The sequence below is a fragment of the Propithecus coquereli genome, unplaced genomic scaffold, assembly GCF_000956105.1.
Source record: "Propithecus coquereli isolate 6110/MARCELLA unplaced genomic scaffold, Pcoq_1.0 Scaffold249, whole genome shotgun sequence".
Taxonomy (NCBI): domain Eukaryota; kingdom Metazoa; phylum Chordata; class Mammalia; order Primates; family Indriidae; genus Propithecus; species Propithecus coquereli.
This window is the reverse complement of record NW_012148052.1, coordinates 3,341,863-3,359,824: the sequence shown is the minus strand read 5'-3', so window position 1 is coordinate 3,359,824 and position 17,962 is coordinate 3,341,863. Positions and strand designations below refer to the sequence as shown.

Here is a 17,962-nt window from a genome sequence, read left to right as displayed (position 1 = left end):
CAAGCAGGGTTTGGGGCTCGGGGCCTGTTGAGCACCCGCCAGGTGCAGGGCTCAGGGTACGCCTGACTACATGACCTCTCACAGCCTTGTCTACATTGCGGAATCCTGTCTACACCCTGGAGCACACCTAGAACAAGACCATTTGCGGAGGAGGAAGCTGGCCCTGCCCAGGGCCCCCCAAAGCAATGGGTGACAGCAGGTCACCCGGCTCTGCCCACTCAGGAGCCTGAGTAACCCCGAGTGACTGGCTCCGCTTTGTCTTCCAGTGGAGCGAGACCGAGCCCTGGGCCACCAGGAGCCCCACTGGAAGGAGTTCCGCTTTGACCTGACCCAGATCCCGGCGGGGGAGGCGGTCACAGCCGCGGAGTTCCGGATTTACAAGGTGCCCAGCACCCGCCCACTCAACAGGACCCTCCACGTCAGCATGTTCCAGGTGGTCCAGGAGCAGTCCAACAGGTGCCTTCCCCTGGGCCCAGGCGCCCGCCCCGCCTCACGGTCTCATGGGCAAGGCCCTGGTGGCGTGTCCCACCCACTAGGGGCTGGACTGGGGGAGGAGGAGGATCTGTTCCCAGAGGATGGAAAAGGGATCCTGGGAGATGGGAAAGATGTTTGTCCCAAGGCCTCTGGGCAGTGAGGGAAGAGCCCAGAGATAGTCCTGACGTCAGGTCCCCACCCACATCCTGGCTGTAGGACCTTGGTCAGGCACTGAGCCTCAGTTCCTCCATCTGTACTCAGGCGCGGTAACACCTTTGTGGGCTGACTCAGTGAGATAAGGTGTGGGGGGAGCCAGCCCAGAGTCAGATGCTCCAGTGACGGTCCCCAAGTGGGCAATAGAAACTCACAGGCAGCTGTGCCGTCCACCGGTTAATTGTTCTTTCGTGTCCACAGGGAGTCTGACTTGTTCTTTTTGGATCTTCAGACGCTCCGAGCTGGGGACGAGGGCTGGCTGGTGCTGGATGTCACAGCAGCCAGTGACCGCTGGCTGTTGCACCGTAACAAGGAACTGGGACTCCGCCTCTATGTGGAAACCGAGGATGGTGAGGCTGAGGGGCTGCTCCCCTGGGGCCCTCACAGACTGTCCCAGCAGAGGCCGTGCTGGTGGCCTCCTTTGGCCCTGGTGTCCCGCCGTTCTTGTCTGTGTCCACTGTGAGGGTCGATGAGGTCCGGAGACGAGGTCCTAGACAGGTGGCCCTGCTCTCCTGAGTCGCTAAGAGAGTGAGTCCGTGTCTCCTTCCCCGGGACACAGGCAGTTCTGCCCCCGGAGCAGCTTCTACACTGGGAGCTTCTACACTGGGAGTTTCTGCACTGGGAAGGGAAGGAGGGGAGGTGGCTGCACCCCCAGGCTCTGAGTCCGAGAGGCCTGGGTTTGAACCCCAGCTTGGCAATGCCCTACTCGGTGGCCTTGGCCTCAGTTTTCTCATTCAGAGAACAAGGATTCTCTCTCACTGCATGGGGATTTTGGGGACAGCCTCCTTCATACCAGGCAGTGGGAAAGGCCGAAGGCAGCACGAGGTTGGCGTGTTTGCGGTTCAGCAAGAGGGCGCGTGGCGCTGCAGAGCTGGCCAGGGAGCGGCTGGGAGGAGCTGAGCTTGAGAGAGGGTGGCAGGGGTAGCTGAGTTAGGGCAAACCAGGGCGAGGTGTTTGGAGTTTGGGGTGGTTGATTTTACTTAATAGCAGGAAGGAAGACAGGACCTGATTCAGGCTTTTGCAAAGAACCCTCAGAGATGCTCCCCTCGAGGGGGTGGAGCGTGACCCCACCCATCCATGTGGGCGACGCTCAGGGACTTTCTGTCTGAAAGCAGCATATGGACGGGGCGGGGCAGAACCTGCGCAGTGAGGAGCCTGACGAGCTCCGCGTCCGCCCGGGGAGGAAGGTCACGTCCACACGCGCTGTGGAGAACGGCGCTTCCCCTCGGAGGCCGCCTCCCCCAAGCCCGTAGCCGCCGTCCAGCCAGGAGAAAACTCTCCGCAGAATACCGGACAAGTACTTCTCGAAACTGTCACGGTCATCAAAAACATGGCAAGTGGAGCCTAAGCAGTCGTAACAACTAAATGCGATGTGGTGTCCTGGACGAGATCCTGGGACCGTGAAAGGACATTAGGGGAAAATTTATGAAATCCAAATAAATGATGGCATGTGCTTGGTGATAAGATATCAGTATTGGCTCATTAGTTGTGACAAGGGTACCCTAGTAGTGTAAAATGTTAGCACTTCCCAGGGAAGTGCTAGGAAACTAGGTCCAGGTATATGGGAACTCTCTGTGCTATCCTTGAAAATTTTTCTATAAATCTCAACTGTTGTAAAATTAAAACTTTACTGAATATCTGCATAAAATAAGCACCCCCCTGACTTCAGCGGGGAGGGCAGACTGAGAAGGACGAGAGTGACATCAGAGAGACCTGTCGGAGCCACACAGCGGTCCAGGCGGGAGCTGTGAGGGCTCGTTGGTGTGGAGACGGAGAAAGGTGGATGATTAGGAAGGTCAGGATGTAGGTCCAGTGGGGAACAGGTGAGGGAAGGGGGAATCATGGATGACATGTGGACCCAACCAGTGGATAGTTTTTAATAGATTTTTTGGCCTGAGTTGGCGGAAAATAGAGGAAGGGCAGAGTTCGGGTAGAAAGTCAAGAATTTTGTGGTTGGACGATGGAGACTCCTGGGGTCCTGCTGAGATCCCTGGACCTCATGGAAATGCCACTCCAGGGACAGGTGGGTGTGGAGATCCAGGTGTGGGAAGCGCTGGGATGTAAATAGATTTAAAGCCATGGGACTGGACCAGGTCACTTGGAGAAGGAGTGTGTCCCTGGAGACGAAGGGGGTGGCCCAGAGCCCTGTGGCCTCCAACAGGAGGGACAAAACCTGGAGGGCAAGGTGACCCAGACGCCAAGAGAGGAAAGTGTTTGCAGAGGCAGGGAGTTGTCATCTGTGTCCTGCTGTGAGCACTGAAGACAAGGACAGAGAAGTGACCAAAGGATTTGGTCACAGGAGGATGTTGATGACCAAGAGCTCAGTGTGGGGACAAAGTCTGATGGAGGAGGTGGAGGGAGAGAGGCAGTAGAGACAGTAGACAGCTCTTTCCAGAACCTTTGCTGGGAAGGGGAGCAGAGGATTGGGGTGGTGGCTGGAGAGAAATGGGGGACAGGGCAGTGTCTTTACAGGTTAGGTGACACTCCTGCACTTCTGCGGGATGGGAGTGACTCAGTGGAGAGGGACAAAAACTGCAAAATTCAGGACGAGTTCAAGGGTGAGGGGCAGAGGACAGGGGGGCAGCCTCTTCAGGTGCAGGGGCCCTTCCTGATGGCTGTGTGGGAGGGACAATGGGCCCCACTGCCGCAATGAGGGGTGAGCCTGAGCCCCGGGTGTTTGCGGTGGGGCAGGCATCCACTCTCCCGGTTTTCAGAGGATTAAACCAGGGTGCCCGGCACAGAGGGAGTGCTCAGAGAGAGGTGGCTCATCACCATCATCAGCGTCACCCTGCTGTGCCTGTTCCTTAGACACTGGCAGCTCTGGGGAGGCTCTGGAGTGTTTGCAGTTTCCGAGGCTCCACGAGGCTGGAGGGATTGGGGTGACGCCTTCCACGCGAGCCTGGCCTCAGCTCTTCTCTGCGCCCAGGGCCTGTGCGCGGGACATGGCTGGACGGAGGGCAGCATCGTCCAGGGCCTGCTCGGGCAACGACTCTGGACCCCGTCCCGGTCCCGGGGAAGGCGCGGGAGCAGCTCCCTCCTTGTCCCTGCGGCGGGCCAGCAGGAGCCTGGCCCCTGGCCGCGGACACCTGGCTTCGAGCATGACCCGAGGCGCGCGTCAGGGCGCGGGCGCCCTCCCTGCTCTGTGACGCGGCGTCAGCGGCTCGGGACACGCACGCGGGGCGTCCCCGGCCTGTGCCCCGACCTCGGAGCCCGAAGGACCATGGCGGCGCGGCGGCTCCTGGCGGCGGCGCTGGGGAGCTGCGTCCCCGCCGGCCGCGCGGGGCCCGCGCTGTCCCAGGGCTGCTTCCTGCGCAGCTTTGCCACCAGCCCCCGTCCCCGCGCCAGATTCTACACCGACCCCGTGGAGATGGTGAAGGACATCTCCGATGGGGCCACCATCATGGTCGGGGGCTTCGGGCTCTGCGGGATCCCCGAGAACCTGATCGCGGCGCTGCTCCGGACGCGCGTGAAGGACCTGAAGGTGGTCAGCAGCAACGTCGGGGTGGACGACTTCGGCCTGGGCCTCTTGCTGGCCACCAGGCAGATCCGTCGCATCGTGTGCTCCTACGTGGGCGAGAACGCGCTGTGCGAGAGCCAGTACCTGGCCGGCGAGCTGGAGCTGGAGCTGACGCCCCAGGGCACCCTGGCCGAGCGCATCCGCGCGGGGGGCGCCGGGGTGCCCGCCTTCTACACGCCCACGGGCTACGGCACCCTGGTGCAGGAAGGGGGCTCCCCCATCAGGTACTACCCAGACGGCCACCTGGCCATCATGAGCCAGCCCCGGGAGGTGAGGGAGTTCGGCGGCGAGCACTACCTGCTGGAGCGCGCCATCAGGGCGGACTTCGCGCTGGTCAAGGGCTGGAAGGCTGACCGCCAGGGCAACGTGATCTTCAGGAGGAGCGCCAGGAACTTCAACGCGCCCATGTGCAAAGCTGCAGACGTCACGGCGGTGGAGGTGGAAGAAATCGTGGATGTGGGGACTTTCCCCCCAGAGGACATCCACGTCCCTAGCATTTACGTGGATCGCGTGATAAAGGGGGCGAAATATGAGAAAAGAATCGAGCGGATAAGGTTCCGGGAACAGCAGGCTGGAGAAGCCAAAGGCGGGGACGACACAAGGACACGCATCATCAAGCGGGCAGCTCTGGAGTTCGAGGACGGCATGTACGCCAACCTGGGCATCGGGATCCCCCTGCTGGCCAGCAACTTCATCAGCCCCAACATGACCGTGCACCTGCACAGTGAGAACGGCGTCCTGGGCTTGGGCCCGTTTCCTCCGAAAGCTGAGGTCGATGCGGATCTCATCAATGCAGGCAAGGAGACAGTGTCCGTGTTCCCCGGGGGCTGTTTTTTCGCCAGCGATGACTCGTTCGCTATGATCCGAGGGGGGCACATCCACCTCACCATGCTCGGAGCCATGCAGGTGTCCAAGTACGGCGACCTGGCCAACTGGATGATTCCCGGCAAGAAGGTGAAAGGAATGGGCGGTGCCATGGATCTGGTGTCCAGTCTCAAGACCAGAGTGGTGGTCACCATGGAGCACTGTACGAAGAGCAACACCCCCAAGATCATGGACAAATGCACCATGCTGCTGACCGGGAAGCGCTGTGTGGACCGCATCATCACTGAGAAGGCCGTGTTCGACGTGCACAAGAAGAAGGGGCTCACGCTGGTGGAGCTCTGGGAGGGCTTGACCGTGGACGACATCAAAAAGAGCACGGGGTGCGCCTTTGCCGTGTCCCCCAACCTCAGGCCCATGCAGCAGGTGGCGCCCTGACCCGGGAGGCAGCCCTTGGGCGCCCAGGCTGGCTTCTCAGGGCGACCTGGCAGGGCGTCCTCAGGGGACGTGGGTCACCGCAGGAAAGCATTCCACCAGGGCTGCGACGGGCTGGCTGCTGTTCTCTCAGACTTTACTGCGCAGACGGCGTTCTCTCTAGAGGGATGTGACTTTAATAAACACAAGAGGAAAACAGCCAAGGGCATCTGGTATGTTCTCGAGCACAGCAAGGTGCTCTGCGACCGTCCGTGAGGAACGTGCCCTCTTCGGTGTCTGTGGCGTTCACATTAAATTCCAGCAGCTGGAGCCTGGAGCGTGTCCTGGCGGAATTTCACCCACGCGCCTCCCTCATCGTCCAGTCACAATGTCCAGACAAACATGAGGGAGAAAACAGCCCCGCCCAGAGGATAGCTAAGGGGCCGTCTTACTACTGCCGCGACACACGCACACACATACACGTGAATCTGTGGTGGAGAAATGCTGTCTTCATGGAAGTTTCCCCGTAGCTCCTCTGACTTTCTTCTGGGGCCTTTCATTTTGTTGGTAAAGTTTGTTTCCCGGCAGCCTCCCCTCCCCCTCCCACGTCTCTTCTCCTGGTGCCTAAATAGGTGACCCTAGAAGGGAAACAGGACCATGTCCAGGCGATGGGACCTGGTACTGGGAGAGGCGGGGGAGACTGCAGGTGCTGACAGCCCACAGGGAAGGTTCCTCCAGAAAGAAACAGTCTCTGTGTTGCCCAAGGCGACAGCTTATGATAAAAGCGGGTCTAGAAACCTAAGCGATGGACTAGGTGGGTTTTCTCCTCTTGAGCTGCAGGGCTCCTGCCTCCTCCAGACCGGACACCTATGTCCTTCCCCCTGTTAGAGGCCCTAAGTGGGCTCTTGTGTAACAGCCCTCGGAACCCAGGCAGGGCTGTGAGGTGTCTCATCCTGAGTCTCTAGTCTCAAAACTAAAGAGAAGAATTTGTGCGCGTGTGCATGTGCACGTGTATGTATGCGTGTGCATGTGTGTGTGCGTGTATGCGTGCGTGCATGCGTGTGTGTGCATGTGTACTGTTAAAGACCAAGCCTGGCACAGAGCATGCACCTTGTAAGTGAGCTCCAGGGGTTCACATGGCCGACGGGAGGGTGCTGGTCAGAGCAGTAAGTTCTAGGTGGTCAAGGACGGCCTTTCTGAGAGGCCCCATTAGAGCCTCACCTGAGGGAAGGGCCAGATCCTGGACAGGAGAGATGGCACTCACTGAGGGGACAGCACTCGCTGAGGGGACAGCCTAGGGGTGTGGGGAAGTGGCCAGGGACCATGGCCGGGGGTGGGTGGGATGAGATGTCGTTGAGTGGATGGTGAAGCACATTTTTTTTTTGGAGACAGAGTCTCGCTCTGTCACTTGGGCTAGAGTGCCATCGCGTCAGCCTAGCTCACAGCAACCTCAAACTCCTGGGCTCAAGTGATCCTCCTGCCTCAGCCTCCCAAGTAGCTGGGACTACAGGCATGCGCCCACCATGCCGGCTAATTTTTTTTCTATATATTTTCAGTTGTGCAGCTAATTTCTTTCTATGTTTTTTAGTAGAGACGGGGTCTTGCTCTTGTTCAGGCTGATCTCGAACTCCTGAGCTCAAACAATTCCAGAGTGCTAGGATTACAGGCGTGAGCCACCGCGCCTGGCCATGAAGCACATTCTGGGGCTTCTGGGGAGGGGCAGCTGACTTGCCCTGGCTGTGAGAGCTTCTAGCAGGAGTGCGGAAAAGGCAGAGGTGCCCAGGAGCACATAGCAAGACGGCCCAACTCTGCATTCCCCGGGAGGGTCTGCAGGAGCTGGGCAGCCTAGCGACTGCTACCGCCAGGACTACCCGGCCTTCCCTGCGGCCAGCTGGAGCCAGGGGCCCTACCCAAGGACGGGTGGGCACAAAGCAGAGCCGGGGGCAAGGGGGGCTCTGGGCTCTGGAAGGAGGGGCTGGGGACTTCCCCAGGCCTACCAGATGCAAGCTCTGAACAGAGACCAGGCATCAGTCCCCTTCCCCCTACGGCCCTCCAGCCAGGCCTCTGCAGTTGGCTGGGGAAGGGTGTGACTGTCCTGGCTCTGTCCCACCTTGCCCTGGGACCTTGAGCAGTTGCTGCTCTCTTTGGGCCTTCGTTGCTGCTTCTGTAAAATGGGCGCCTGGGATCGGCTGCTCGCAAGGGTCCTCGGTCAGGCTCACCCGGCCTGTGAGGCCTACAAAGGGGTCCCCAGCACCCAACCCCTGTGGCTCAGAGGAGGTCTGCGAGGGTTTGTTGGGGAATTGATCTAACATGTCATCTTGTTCTGTGCCCAGGAGATCCCCATAACTGCAGATACTGGAACATAGGGAGTTGCACAAAAGAAAGGCAAAGAGTGAACAAAGCCTGGAGGACTGATGGCACCTTGTCCCCCGCAGCCAGGGCTCCCCAGCAGCAGACAGCCCTGGAGGGCTGCCCTGGGTCCAAGGTCGTCCCCATGTGGCAGCCAGGCTGCGGAGTTCCCCTCCAGGTCCCGTCATCGGTGACTGCCGGCCGCCCCACTCAGGGCACTCTGTTCCCTCCCCATGTGACCTCTCTGGCCTGTCCCTCTGCTCCTGAGGCTCTGCCTCCTGTGGCTCGGCCGCTTCCTGTAACCCTGACTCGCTAGGACCCAACTCTGCCGAATGGCTTCTCCCCGGGCCACCTTCCAATGGCGGGGCCTGCACCTAACACCCTCCCTGTCTGTGGGGCTCTGGTCCACGTTCCTCAGAGGGAGCCTCTCCCAGGCCCAGAGCAGTTGTTTGTGGCAGGTGATGTCACGGGTGAAGGGTTGGTCTCTGGATTGATTGGTTCAATCAAGTGTCCAGTGGACACCTGGTCTGAGGCACAGCTGCTTAAGGGCTGAGCTTTGAGAGGGATGAGGGTGGGGCAGGCAGTGTCCTTGACCTGTAGTGTATAATGGAGACCCACGTTGTATAACGTGCCTATCAGTGTAGGTGTGCCTGTGTGTGTATGTACACATGTACATGTATGTGCCTGTGTGCACGTGTGTGTTTATCAGTGCTTGTAACATGGCAGTGAAAGGTGCTCTCGTGTAAACTGACCACTCGGCACTGTGTTTAAAGAGATGCACAAATGAGCTAGTGATCCTGCTTCTGGGACGCAGTGTAAGAAGATCTCACGCGCAAAAGGAAGAGGCTCCGCTGCAGCCTCATCTCTGCAGTGAGAGCCGGGCAATGGCCCACGTGACTAAGGATAAGCCGACGTGACGTCTAAGTGATCACGGTGTGCGCTCGACGGGACTTTATACGCTGGAAATGTTAATTGCAGACATTTTAACAACCAGAAAAATGTTTATGTTAAAATGTTGAAAAGCTGGGCGTGGCGGCTCGGGCCTGTAATCCCAGCAACTCAGGAGGCTGAGGCGGGAGGGTCTTTGAGGACAGGAGTTCAAGACCAGCCTTGGCAGCATAGCCAGGCCCTGTCTCTGAAAAAAAAAAATTGAAGAAAATACAGACTTCTTTCCTGGGCTGACAACTGTTTAAAACTTAAATCCGCATAATGAAAATAAGCCAGTAAATGAAAATGAATATACAGGTGTTGAGGAGGGGCGTTAGGAATATTTTTTCTCAAAGGTTTCTTTACTGTGGTTATTATGTTGCTTTTACAGTAAGAAAAGAAAGAGGTCATTTGAAACGCAAAGAAGTGCAGGAGCAATGGTGGGTTTTGGTGAGGCTTTGCCTTTCCAGGGTCAGGGATCACGTTTTTAACGGCTTCCTGGGTCTCGGAGCAGCTGTGAGAAAACCCTTTTACAGGCTTCGCTGGACCCGGGGCTGAGCCGAGTCCGGTCCCCGCCTGCAGCCTCCTGTCTCTTTCTGTTTCTCAGCCATCATGGGAACTTGGGCTCTGGAATGAGACCCACTCGGGTCGAGCCCTGGGCTCTGGGACTGGGTTGCAGGGCCGGTCTCTGCCTCGCGGAGCCTGGCGCCTCCTCTGCGGGCATCAGGGAGTCGGTCAAGGCCCGGCCCTTGGGCCGCGCCCGGCAGAGCAGGACTCGCTGAACCCACACGTGCTGCCCCGAGCTGCCCCGCTCAGAGGTTACAGGTTCGCGCCCCAGACGGTGCGGGCAGGAAGACAGGACACGGGCCTCGGGGTCCTTAGACGGAGGCGAGAGCCCTGTTCTGGGAGTCACTGGCAGGGACTCCGGGTCACTATGGAAGGCCCTGCAGTGTCGTCTGTAAAGCGTGAACTTCAGGATTACTGTAAAGACCGAACGAGGTAACCAGTGGGGAATTTCTTTGGAACTTGTAAAACCTGTCACAAATGTCTGTGTCACGATTATCACTCGTACTGATGCCTGTGGCTCATGAGGCCCCTCACCCCCCACCTCCTCCAGATCTGCCGCCAGGGAGCCGGGGCTGGACTGAGGACTCTGGGCTTCAGGTGAGGAAACTGAGGCTCAGCCGGCCCCTCAGGCCCTCAGGCTCCACGCCCCTGGACCCGCGGGGGAAAGCTCCTTCTGTGTCCACGTGCAGAGCCCCCATCCGTGAGTGACCCCTGTCTCCTCTGTCTCAGGGCACAGCGTGGATCCTGGCCTGGCCGGTCTGCTGGGGCGACGGGCGCCACGCGCCAGACAGCCTTTCATGGTCACTTTCTTCAGGGCCACTGAGAGCCCCGCCCGTGCTCCTCGGGCAGTGAGGCCACTGAAGAGGAGGCAGCCGAAAAGAACCAACGAGCTGCCGCACCCCAACAGACTCCCCGGGATCTTCGGTGAGGGCAGGGGAAGGGCCTCGGTTGAGGCCCTGCAGCCTTGGGCCGAAAGAGGTGGGGCAAGAACCAGGTGGTGGCACCGAACCTTGGGGCCCTGGGTTCGGTTTAAGTCCTGGTCACTCTCCAGCAACCATCCCTGACACTGTCTTTGCTCTGAGGCCCCTTGATGACCGGCCACTCCACTCTCTCCAGGCCTTGGAGCCTCTGCCCTGGCTGTCCCTGCCACCCAGAAGTCCCCATCGCTGCTCCCCTGGGTCTCCCAGGCCTTTCCCAGAAGCCTCCATCAATTGGAGCCTGGGCCCCCTGCAGGGCCCTTAGCTATTGATGCGAAGGTCTCCCCCCAACAGGGCCAAGCCCCTGGATCAGGGATAGGTCTGACCCGGCCATGTGTCCTCCTTCACAGGGCGTCAGCTGTTTGGCCAGCCTCAGCAGGAGCCACTTGAACACATGGAGTGGGTGTGGTGAGAGAGGGTGGGCGTGAATCAAGAGGAGTCTCCAGGGGAAAGAAAGAAGGGGCACAGGATGGCCGAGGGTCCTCCTGGGCTCACAGGCTGAAAGGCAGGGGAGGCCAGCCAAGCACAGGGCTACTGTAGCCATGGGGAGACATGGAGGGCTCTTGAGCTGGGTCATGGCAGAAGCAGAGCTCCAAATGGTTTCCTCACATTTGTTTATTCAACGAATGTGCCCATCAGGGCGACCCCCCTCTAGTACCCCGTGGGAGCTGCACAGAGCAGGAACCCCAGAAAAGACCTTGTCCCGTCTGTCCCTGCAGATGATGTCCACGGCTCCAGCGGCCGGCAGGTTTGCCGTCGGCACGAGCTCTACGTCAGCTTCCAGGACCTCGGCTGGCTGGTAATTTCTGACCCTTCTCCGTCTTAAATGAAAATCCCCACCTGTGACTCACATGTGGATCTGCAGGGAGGACGCAGAATTATGGGTGACTTCCATTTTCTCTTTCTCTTTTTTTAGATAGGATCTTGCTCTGTCTCCCAGGCTGGAGTTCAGTGACACAATCATAGCTCACAGCAGCCTCAAACTCCTGGGCTCAAGTGATCCTCCTGCCTCAGACTCCTGAGTAACTCGGACTACAGGCACATGCCACTATGCCCAGCTAATTTCTTTATTTTTTATAAAGACAATCTCGCTATATTGCCTGGGCTGGTCTTGAACTCCTAGCCTCATGTGATCCTCCTGCCTTGCCCACCCGTAATGCTGAGATCATAGACGTCAGTCACCACACCCAGCCCAATTTTCTTTCCTTTTTTTTTTTGTGAGACAAAGTCTCACTCTTTTGTGCAGGCGGGAGTGCCGTGACGTGATCATAGCTCACTGCAGCCTCAAACTCCCGGGCTCAAGGGATCCTCATTCCTCCCAAGCAGCCAGGGCTACAGGCGGGCACCGCCATGCTGTGCTAATTTTTATTTTATTTTATTTTTTGTACAGACAGGGTCTCACTATGTTGCCCAGGCTGATCTTGAACACCTTGGCCTCCCAAAGTGAGCTACAGGTGTGAGCTACTGAGCCCGGCTCCAGTTTTGTTTTTCTGTTTTTCTGTTGTGTTTTCCAAGTTTTCTAAAGTGAGAATATATTACTTATAGTGAAGAAGGGGTTTTTTTGTTGTTTTGGTTTTTGTTTTTGTAAAAACCATGAAAATGAAGACTGAATCCTCAGCCAGCTAAGCTGTCGGCGCTGCTACAAGGACCTGAGACTGGGTGGCAGTGCTGCTTGCATAGCTGTGACTGCAGCCCGGGGGGCGTGGGTGGGGAGGGCAGGCGGGGGAGATGCAGAGCGAGGTGGGTGTGAGGGGGACAGAGCCGGAGCTCTGCCTGCAGGGCGTCCCTGTGTGGACTCAGGCCCCTGAGGCTCAGGGAGGGTGAGGGGCGGCCCTGAGTCGTCCTGTGACTCATCCTCTGACAGGACTGAGGGTCTGAGGAGGAGCGTGTGATGGGACTCACCTTCTCCCATGTCCCCCAGGACTGGGTCATCGCCCCGCAAGGCTACTCGGCCTATTACTGCGAGGGGGAGTGCTCCTTCCCACTGGACTCCTGCATGAACGCCACCAACCACGCCATCCTGCAGTCCCTGGTTAGTGTCTCGCCCGTCACGCCCGGGTCCCGGGTGGGAGCCCTGGGGAGAGGGGCCTGGTCAGCCAGGAGGGCAGTGAGGGCACCTGCTCCGGGTCTCAGGGCGCTTTCTCTGCGTGGAGTCAGTAAGGCAGTTAAGTGCCACAGCTCTGCAGAAACTGCTCCCTCGTGGCCACGCCTGTACACGCAGACTCACACCCCTGAACACGGCTACACCCCGCACTTACACTACATAGTTCAGTACACATGCACATCCCGTGCACTGCACACGCGCATGTGGGTCACTTATGTCCCTGTGTGTGGACACCCAGACTGACAGGCGCCGCTCCTCACGGTCATAGGCATAGCACACAGTAGACGTGCACGCTCGCACGGGGACCTGTGTGATCTTGACACACTCGTGTGCCTGTGTGCACTGGTGCGTCTCGTTACCAAACGCACAAGGGGGTTCTGGTCCTGTTGCTCACTGCAGAGAAAGCCAGTTACTGAGGCAACGAGGGTTGCCAAGGAAGCATGATAATTTATTACAGGTGACACCACCTGGGAGACGGGAGAAATGACTCAAACCCGACTAACTGAGGGCAGGGGTTTTGTAAGGGGTTCAGGCTTCGTGTATGGGGCAGGTTGTGTTGAAAGCGATGCAGGCAGGAGGGCTAGTTCAGAAGTCGCAGGTCAGCGATGGTGGTGAATCTCCGTTTCTGGGAGACGACGTAGAAGGGAAAAGCGTTAGTGAAACAGCAAGATTATAACGTCTGGTTGTGGAGCCCGATGGCCCGGGAACCCCAAGCATAAGGAAGCTGCAGGGAAAGCATAGATGGGGTGTCACTTTGTGTTTGTTCTTGGGGCCAGTTTATAGTCCGACCACGACACACATGCACCGCGTGAGGGACGTGCGGTGCCTTTCCCCAGCCCAGCTACGCCGTGGGCAGGGGGAGTCCGGGCTCCGGCTCTCAACCCCTTGGCATTGTCCTAGTTTCTTCCTCAGCCGTTTGTGTTTTCTCCAGACCGTGGGGTTTTCATGCCTCAGTGTCTGAGGCAACTTTAAATGATGAAGAAAAGTTTCTATGGAAACATCGTTGCTGCTGCTTATTGCTAAGTGCACGGCGATTCTGGCATTGACTTCCTTCCAGAACTTTTCACCCAGAATCCTAGTTCCTAGGATCACTTGGCCTTATGTTTTTCTATTAAGAGGTTGTTCAGAGGTGATGCCCTGTGTGAGAGGAAAGGAATTGGCAAAAGCGGCTGTGAGCCTGTGACGCTTCCTTTCTTAGGGTCGCATGGTGTTTTCAGGACGCCTGGACAGGCTCAGGGGGATGGTAGGACTCATGGGGCAGACCAGCCCGGCCCAGCTTTGCGCTGTGTGGCTCTCAGGCCCAGGGGACGGAGGTGCTTGGGGAGGTGATCGGTCCTCCCAGGACCCCGTCCCCTCTGCCCCACACCCCTGCCACTACCTCAGCCCAGGCCCCCAGTGGCTCAACAAAGGTTGAGTCACCAGGCAGCAAGGAAGTCAGGCACTGCCCTCTGGGGGACGCTGTGGGTGAGCAGGTCAGCAAATGGCCACTGCGGCCACACATCCTATGACCAAGAGAAGAACACGCCCTCAGGGGAGGGTGTCAGCTGGGCCTCTGTGCACAGGGAGGAGCCATGTTAGGAGCTGGATGAAGAAGGTTCCAGGCAGAAGGAGCAAGTATGAGGCCCTAAGGCAGAAGAAAGTTTGGGGGGTTCAGGGCCAGCAGGGAGGCAGGGCTGGGGCAGAGAGCGAAGGGGGGCGAGGGGCGGTGATGCTGGGAATGGGCAGGCCACTCCCCTCGGGCCTGGGGATCTCTGGAAAGGAGGGTGGGTCTTATTCCAAGTCCCCTGGGAAGCCAGGGGCATTTAGCAGGGCCTGGCTGCTGTGGGAAGGTGGGCAGTAGGGGTCAGTAGTGGGAGAGGCAGGCAGACCAGTGAGGGCTGCTGTGGCCACCTGATGGGGCATCCTGGAGACAGGCCAGGGAGGGGAGCAGGCCGAGCCCGAGGCTGGGCTGGGGAGGCCTTGGAGGCTGCCGGGCTCATGCCACTGCATGCACCCCTTGCTGCCCAGGTGCACCTGATGAAGCCGGACGCAGTCCCCAAGGCGTGCTGCGCGCCCACCAAGCTGAGCGCCACCTCCGTGCTCTACTATGACAGCAGCAACAACGTCATCCTGCGCAAGCACCGAAACATGGTGGTCAAGGCCTGCGGCTGCCACTGAGGCCCTGCCCACCTGGCCCCCACCTGGCCCTGCTGCAGCCACCCCTTCCCATCAGTCAGGGCCCACTCCAGAGGCAGGAAACCCTCAGACCTGGCCAGATCCCAGGCAGGGTCCTCAAAATCATGTCTATGCCACTCCTTGCTTCAGGCCAGGGCTTGGTCCTCTCCAGGCCCCTGTGCTCCCCTCCCTCTGAATGATGTGTGTGTGCCCATCCTGCCTCCAGCCCTAGTGGTCTGAGTCATCTATGGCGTGCTATCCAGTCACCCCACTCCCCACCCCAAGCCACATAGGGACCAGCTCTTTGGGGTTGGCACGAAATTCCTATCTGAGGTCCTGTCCATGCCCATCAGTGGCCTAAGCTGTCAGAGGATGTGGGATGACCTGGGAGGCACCTGGACCACGACTGGCCACCTTGGGCTCTTCATTATCCATCACAGGGTTTGGGTATGTGTAGAGGGGGGTCTGCCCCTCCACTTCCACCAGTTGCCTGCCACTCCCAGGTACAAGTCTGGGCATTTCTGGAGAACAGTTTAAAAGCAAGGACCTGCATGGTATACAATATACCATGTTGTATATTCATAGTTCTGAGTTATTGATCCACTGACCACAGGTAGGCATGGGGGGTCAACTCAAGAAAAAGCTGAACGAACTACACGATTTAGGGCTAAAGCCAACAGCATTTATCTTTCAACTTGCGTCTGCCTGTGCTATCTGGGAAAGAAATACAGTGCGTGGACATTTTGCTTTGGAGAAACAGAAAAATCTTGGAGGCTTCCAATTGACCCATCTATCTGCCACTGTGTTGACCCATCAGGAGCTCAGCTCTGTGGCAAAGTTTTCTTTCTGCTGAGGAAGCATGGTATTGCATTGGGTGGCCCAGGATGACAACGCACAGCGCAGACACCATTAGTTCCCTTTCCCTTCTGCATGGCAGACATCAATAATCGATCTTGATATTTTTTTCTTCCAAATCTGGACAGAATTTCCAAATCATCAGCACAGGATTCCAGGCAGCCCCTGCCAATAGATCAAAGTTGATCTGTGAAGTGAAAACCATTTGCCATCTTCTGCCATGCTAAGGAGCAACCCATTCCCCTCAGAGCAATGTATCTGCAACACTGGGCGGCCTGTGGCCAGGCCTGGGGCAAGGCCAGGGTCTTGTCAGTATGTCTGTATCCAGGAGTTGTCAAAAACAGGTTGGTCATCAAAGTCTGCATCACCCTGGGTGCCCAGCAGCCCTATCCTGTGCGTTGGGTCTGTGAGTCAAAGAAAAGGCCCCTGTCCCAGGGAGTGACAGGTGGTAATTAGACTGAGTTGGGTGGGGAGGTTTGTCTCAGTCCCCACTGTTCCCGGAAACCGCTGTTCTCCTTGGAGCAGCCGCTGGGAGCTGGGGTGTTTATTTGATTTCTGACTTGCTAAGCCTGTAATTTACCTGCTGGAACAGACAGAGTCCAGCTGCCCGAACTGTGCCATTAAAAGCAGATCCTGGGCCTGTCCCCATCCACAGGCACAGCCCAGCGAGGTGGAACCACCCGTGTGCCCAAGGATGCGCGTCTCTGGAGTTCACACGCTGCACCCCAAGGAGGGGCCTCGGAGGGCGGGTCTGGCAGCAGGGGTGGAGGCTGGGGTCATGCTGCGGGACAGCAGCCCCTCCACCTGGACCAGGGAGGGCCTCCGTGTACGAGCGCAGAGGAAGACGCCCTCCCATGTACACGAGTGTGGGCCCGGCTGTCTGGAAGGTGTTAGGTTCCCCATCACTGTAGAGACCTCAGCTGTGCCCTGGATGTAGGGAGACCTGACTTGTAGGCAGCTTCCTTCTCTGGGCCTGTTTTCTATCAATTCTATAACAGGGAGTTGGACTTGTTGACCTCCAAAGGGCCTTCAGCCAGCGAATCTATCAACATCTTCTCACACTGAGCTCAGAAACATCCTCGTAACCCTGAACGTGGAGCTTGGGTGGCTGTCACGAAGCAGAGCTGGCACATAACATAGAACCTATTGCCCTTCTAGTACCTACCTAATAATTCTTTCTTCTCAACATCAAGGATTGTCTCTTAGGCAATTGTAAATTTTAAATCAGCCAATTATTTTGACAACTAATTTTTTACTTCACCTGGTAGGTATCTTTAGTGCTCAGTCAATGATCTGGCATAGTAGGAGTGCAGCAGGAATGTCTGTCAGGTTACCCAAAGGTTGTAGATGTGGGGCACACCTTACCCATCAATCAAGCTGTGCCCAAGCAGGAACCAATAGGAGCTGTGATCCTCCTGGTTCATGCAGAACTGAGAAACTGTAAGGCTTTGCCGATCTATCTGGCTGTTGGACGTCCAGCAACTTTTGCCATCCAGATGATCACCAAATGAAAGCAAATAGAAGAATCCCCTGAGCAGCGAAACCATTGTGAATGGACACAAAGCCCAAGCATATCATTCCATAAGTTGTCTGGTTGCTGAGCCAAGCATGACAGCTGCAGTGGGGAGGCCAGGCTGGCAGCACAGATACCACCATTTCCCTTTTCCTTGCCTAGGGCATGGCCTGTTTATCTGTCGCACCAGACAAGAAAGATAAACAAGGGTGGTCAGTTCAGATCACTGATAGCGATGAGAAATCAATGACAGTTGACAGGAAGGAAGAACATATACAAAATAGGCTAAGGAGAAACGCCCAGCACTCTTGGTACTTGCAGTGCAATACTGGCCTTGAGGCCAAGTCAGCACAGGGTTAGTGTTTACTGTTTTCTAACGAAGGTAGGAAGTAACATCTTCTGGAAAAATTCCAAAGAAATAGGAAAAGAGGCAGCAGAGTCAGAGTACAGATTTTTGGAGCTGAATGGATTGGAATCCTGGTTCTTCCTTTATAGAGTGGGATATGGGTTCTTTCCTCCCAAAGCTATTATAAAAATTAGATCTGTACACAAACATTTGAGACATCTGGCATATAAATGCTTAACAATTGGTACTTGGTATTATTACAAATGAATTTGCTTTTGAGCCACCTCTGTGTCCATTAAAACAAAATGTGTTCTGCAGACGTCGGTGCCTTTATTTCTGAGTTGTGCTTTTGCCTAAAAAATCTATACATGGCGACTTGCATTCTCACTGCCTTTAAAGGCCTGGCAGCTGTCTCATTTTGGCAGTGGTTGGGGCTCTCATGTTTCCAGAGAAACAGGTATCCCACATCCTGCTGAGAGGTCTGAGCCTACCAGGGCCTTGCACGGCAATCTGAATGGAGGAACTGCCCAGTGTGAAGGGGGGATTCCTGTACTACTTACGGCAAGGCCTTATGCAAGCACTTGACCCCCTTTTTAAAAAAAGGCTTTTCATTTCTTAAAAACAATAGTGCACGGGAGGCTGAGGCAGGAGGATCGCTTGAGCCCAGGAGTTTGAGGTTGCTGTGAGCTAGGCTGACGCCACGGCACTCTAGCCCGGGCAACACAGTGAG

General features: G+C 57.1%; 2 protein-coding genes across 2 annotated transcripts; both read left to right on the top strand.

Moving 5' to 3' along the window:
• The first annotated feature begins 206 nt into the window (after positions 1-206).
• On the top strand, positions 207-14,631 carry BMP8A (bone morphogenetic protein 8a). Its single transcript, XM_012646752.1, has 6 exons — positions 207-456; positions 889-1,037; positions 10,013-10,207; positions 10,980-11,059; positions 12,182-12,292; positions 14,372-14,631. Exons 1-6 carry the CDS (start codon positions 425-427, stop codon positions 14,519-14,521), a joined length of 717 nt encoding a protein of 238 aa, XP_012502206.1. The 5' UTR covers positions 207-424; the 3' UTR covers positions 14,522-14,631.
• Positions 3,908-5,464, top strand: LOC105812338 (succinyl-CoA:3-ketoacid coenzyme A transferase 2, mitochondrial). The gene has a single exon (XM_012646751.1). The coding sequence runs from the start codon at positions 3,908-3,910 to the stop codon at positions 5,462-5,464; it is 1,557 nt and encodes a 518-aa protein (XP_012502205.1).
• Positions 14,632-17,962: the final 3,331 nt, after the last annotated feature.

What these genes read in the sequence shown, in the direction of transcription:
- LOC105812338 (XM_012646751.1), top strand. Translation starts at nt 3,908, where the DNA reads ATGGCGGCGCGGCGGCTCCTGGCGGCGGCGCTGGGGAGCTGCGTCCCC.
- BMP8A (XM_012646752.1), top strand. Translation starts at nt 425, where the DNA reads ATGTTCCAGGTGGTCCAGGAGCAGTCCAACAG. An exon ending in CAGACTCCCCGGGATCTTCG is followed by an intron (nt 10,208 to 10,979) that starts GTGAGGGCAGGG and finishes CTGTCCCTGCAG; the next exon opens with ATGATGTCCACGGCTCCAGC. An exon ending in TCCAGGACCTCGGCTGGCTG is followed by an intron (nt 11,060 to 12,181) that starts GTAATTTCTGAC and finishes CATGTCCCCCAG; the next exon opens with GACTGGGTCATCGCCCCGCA.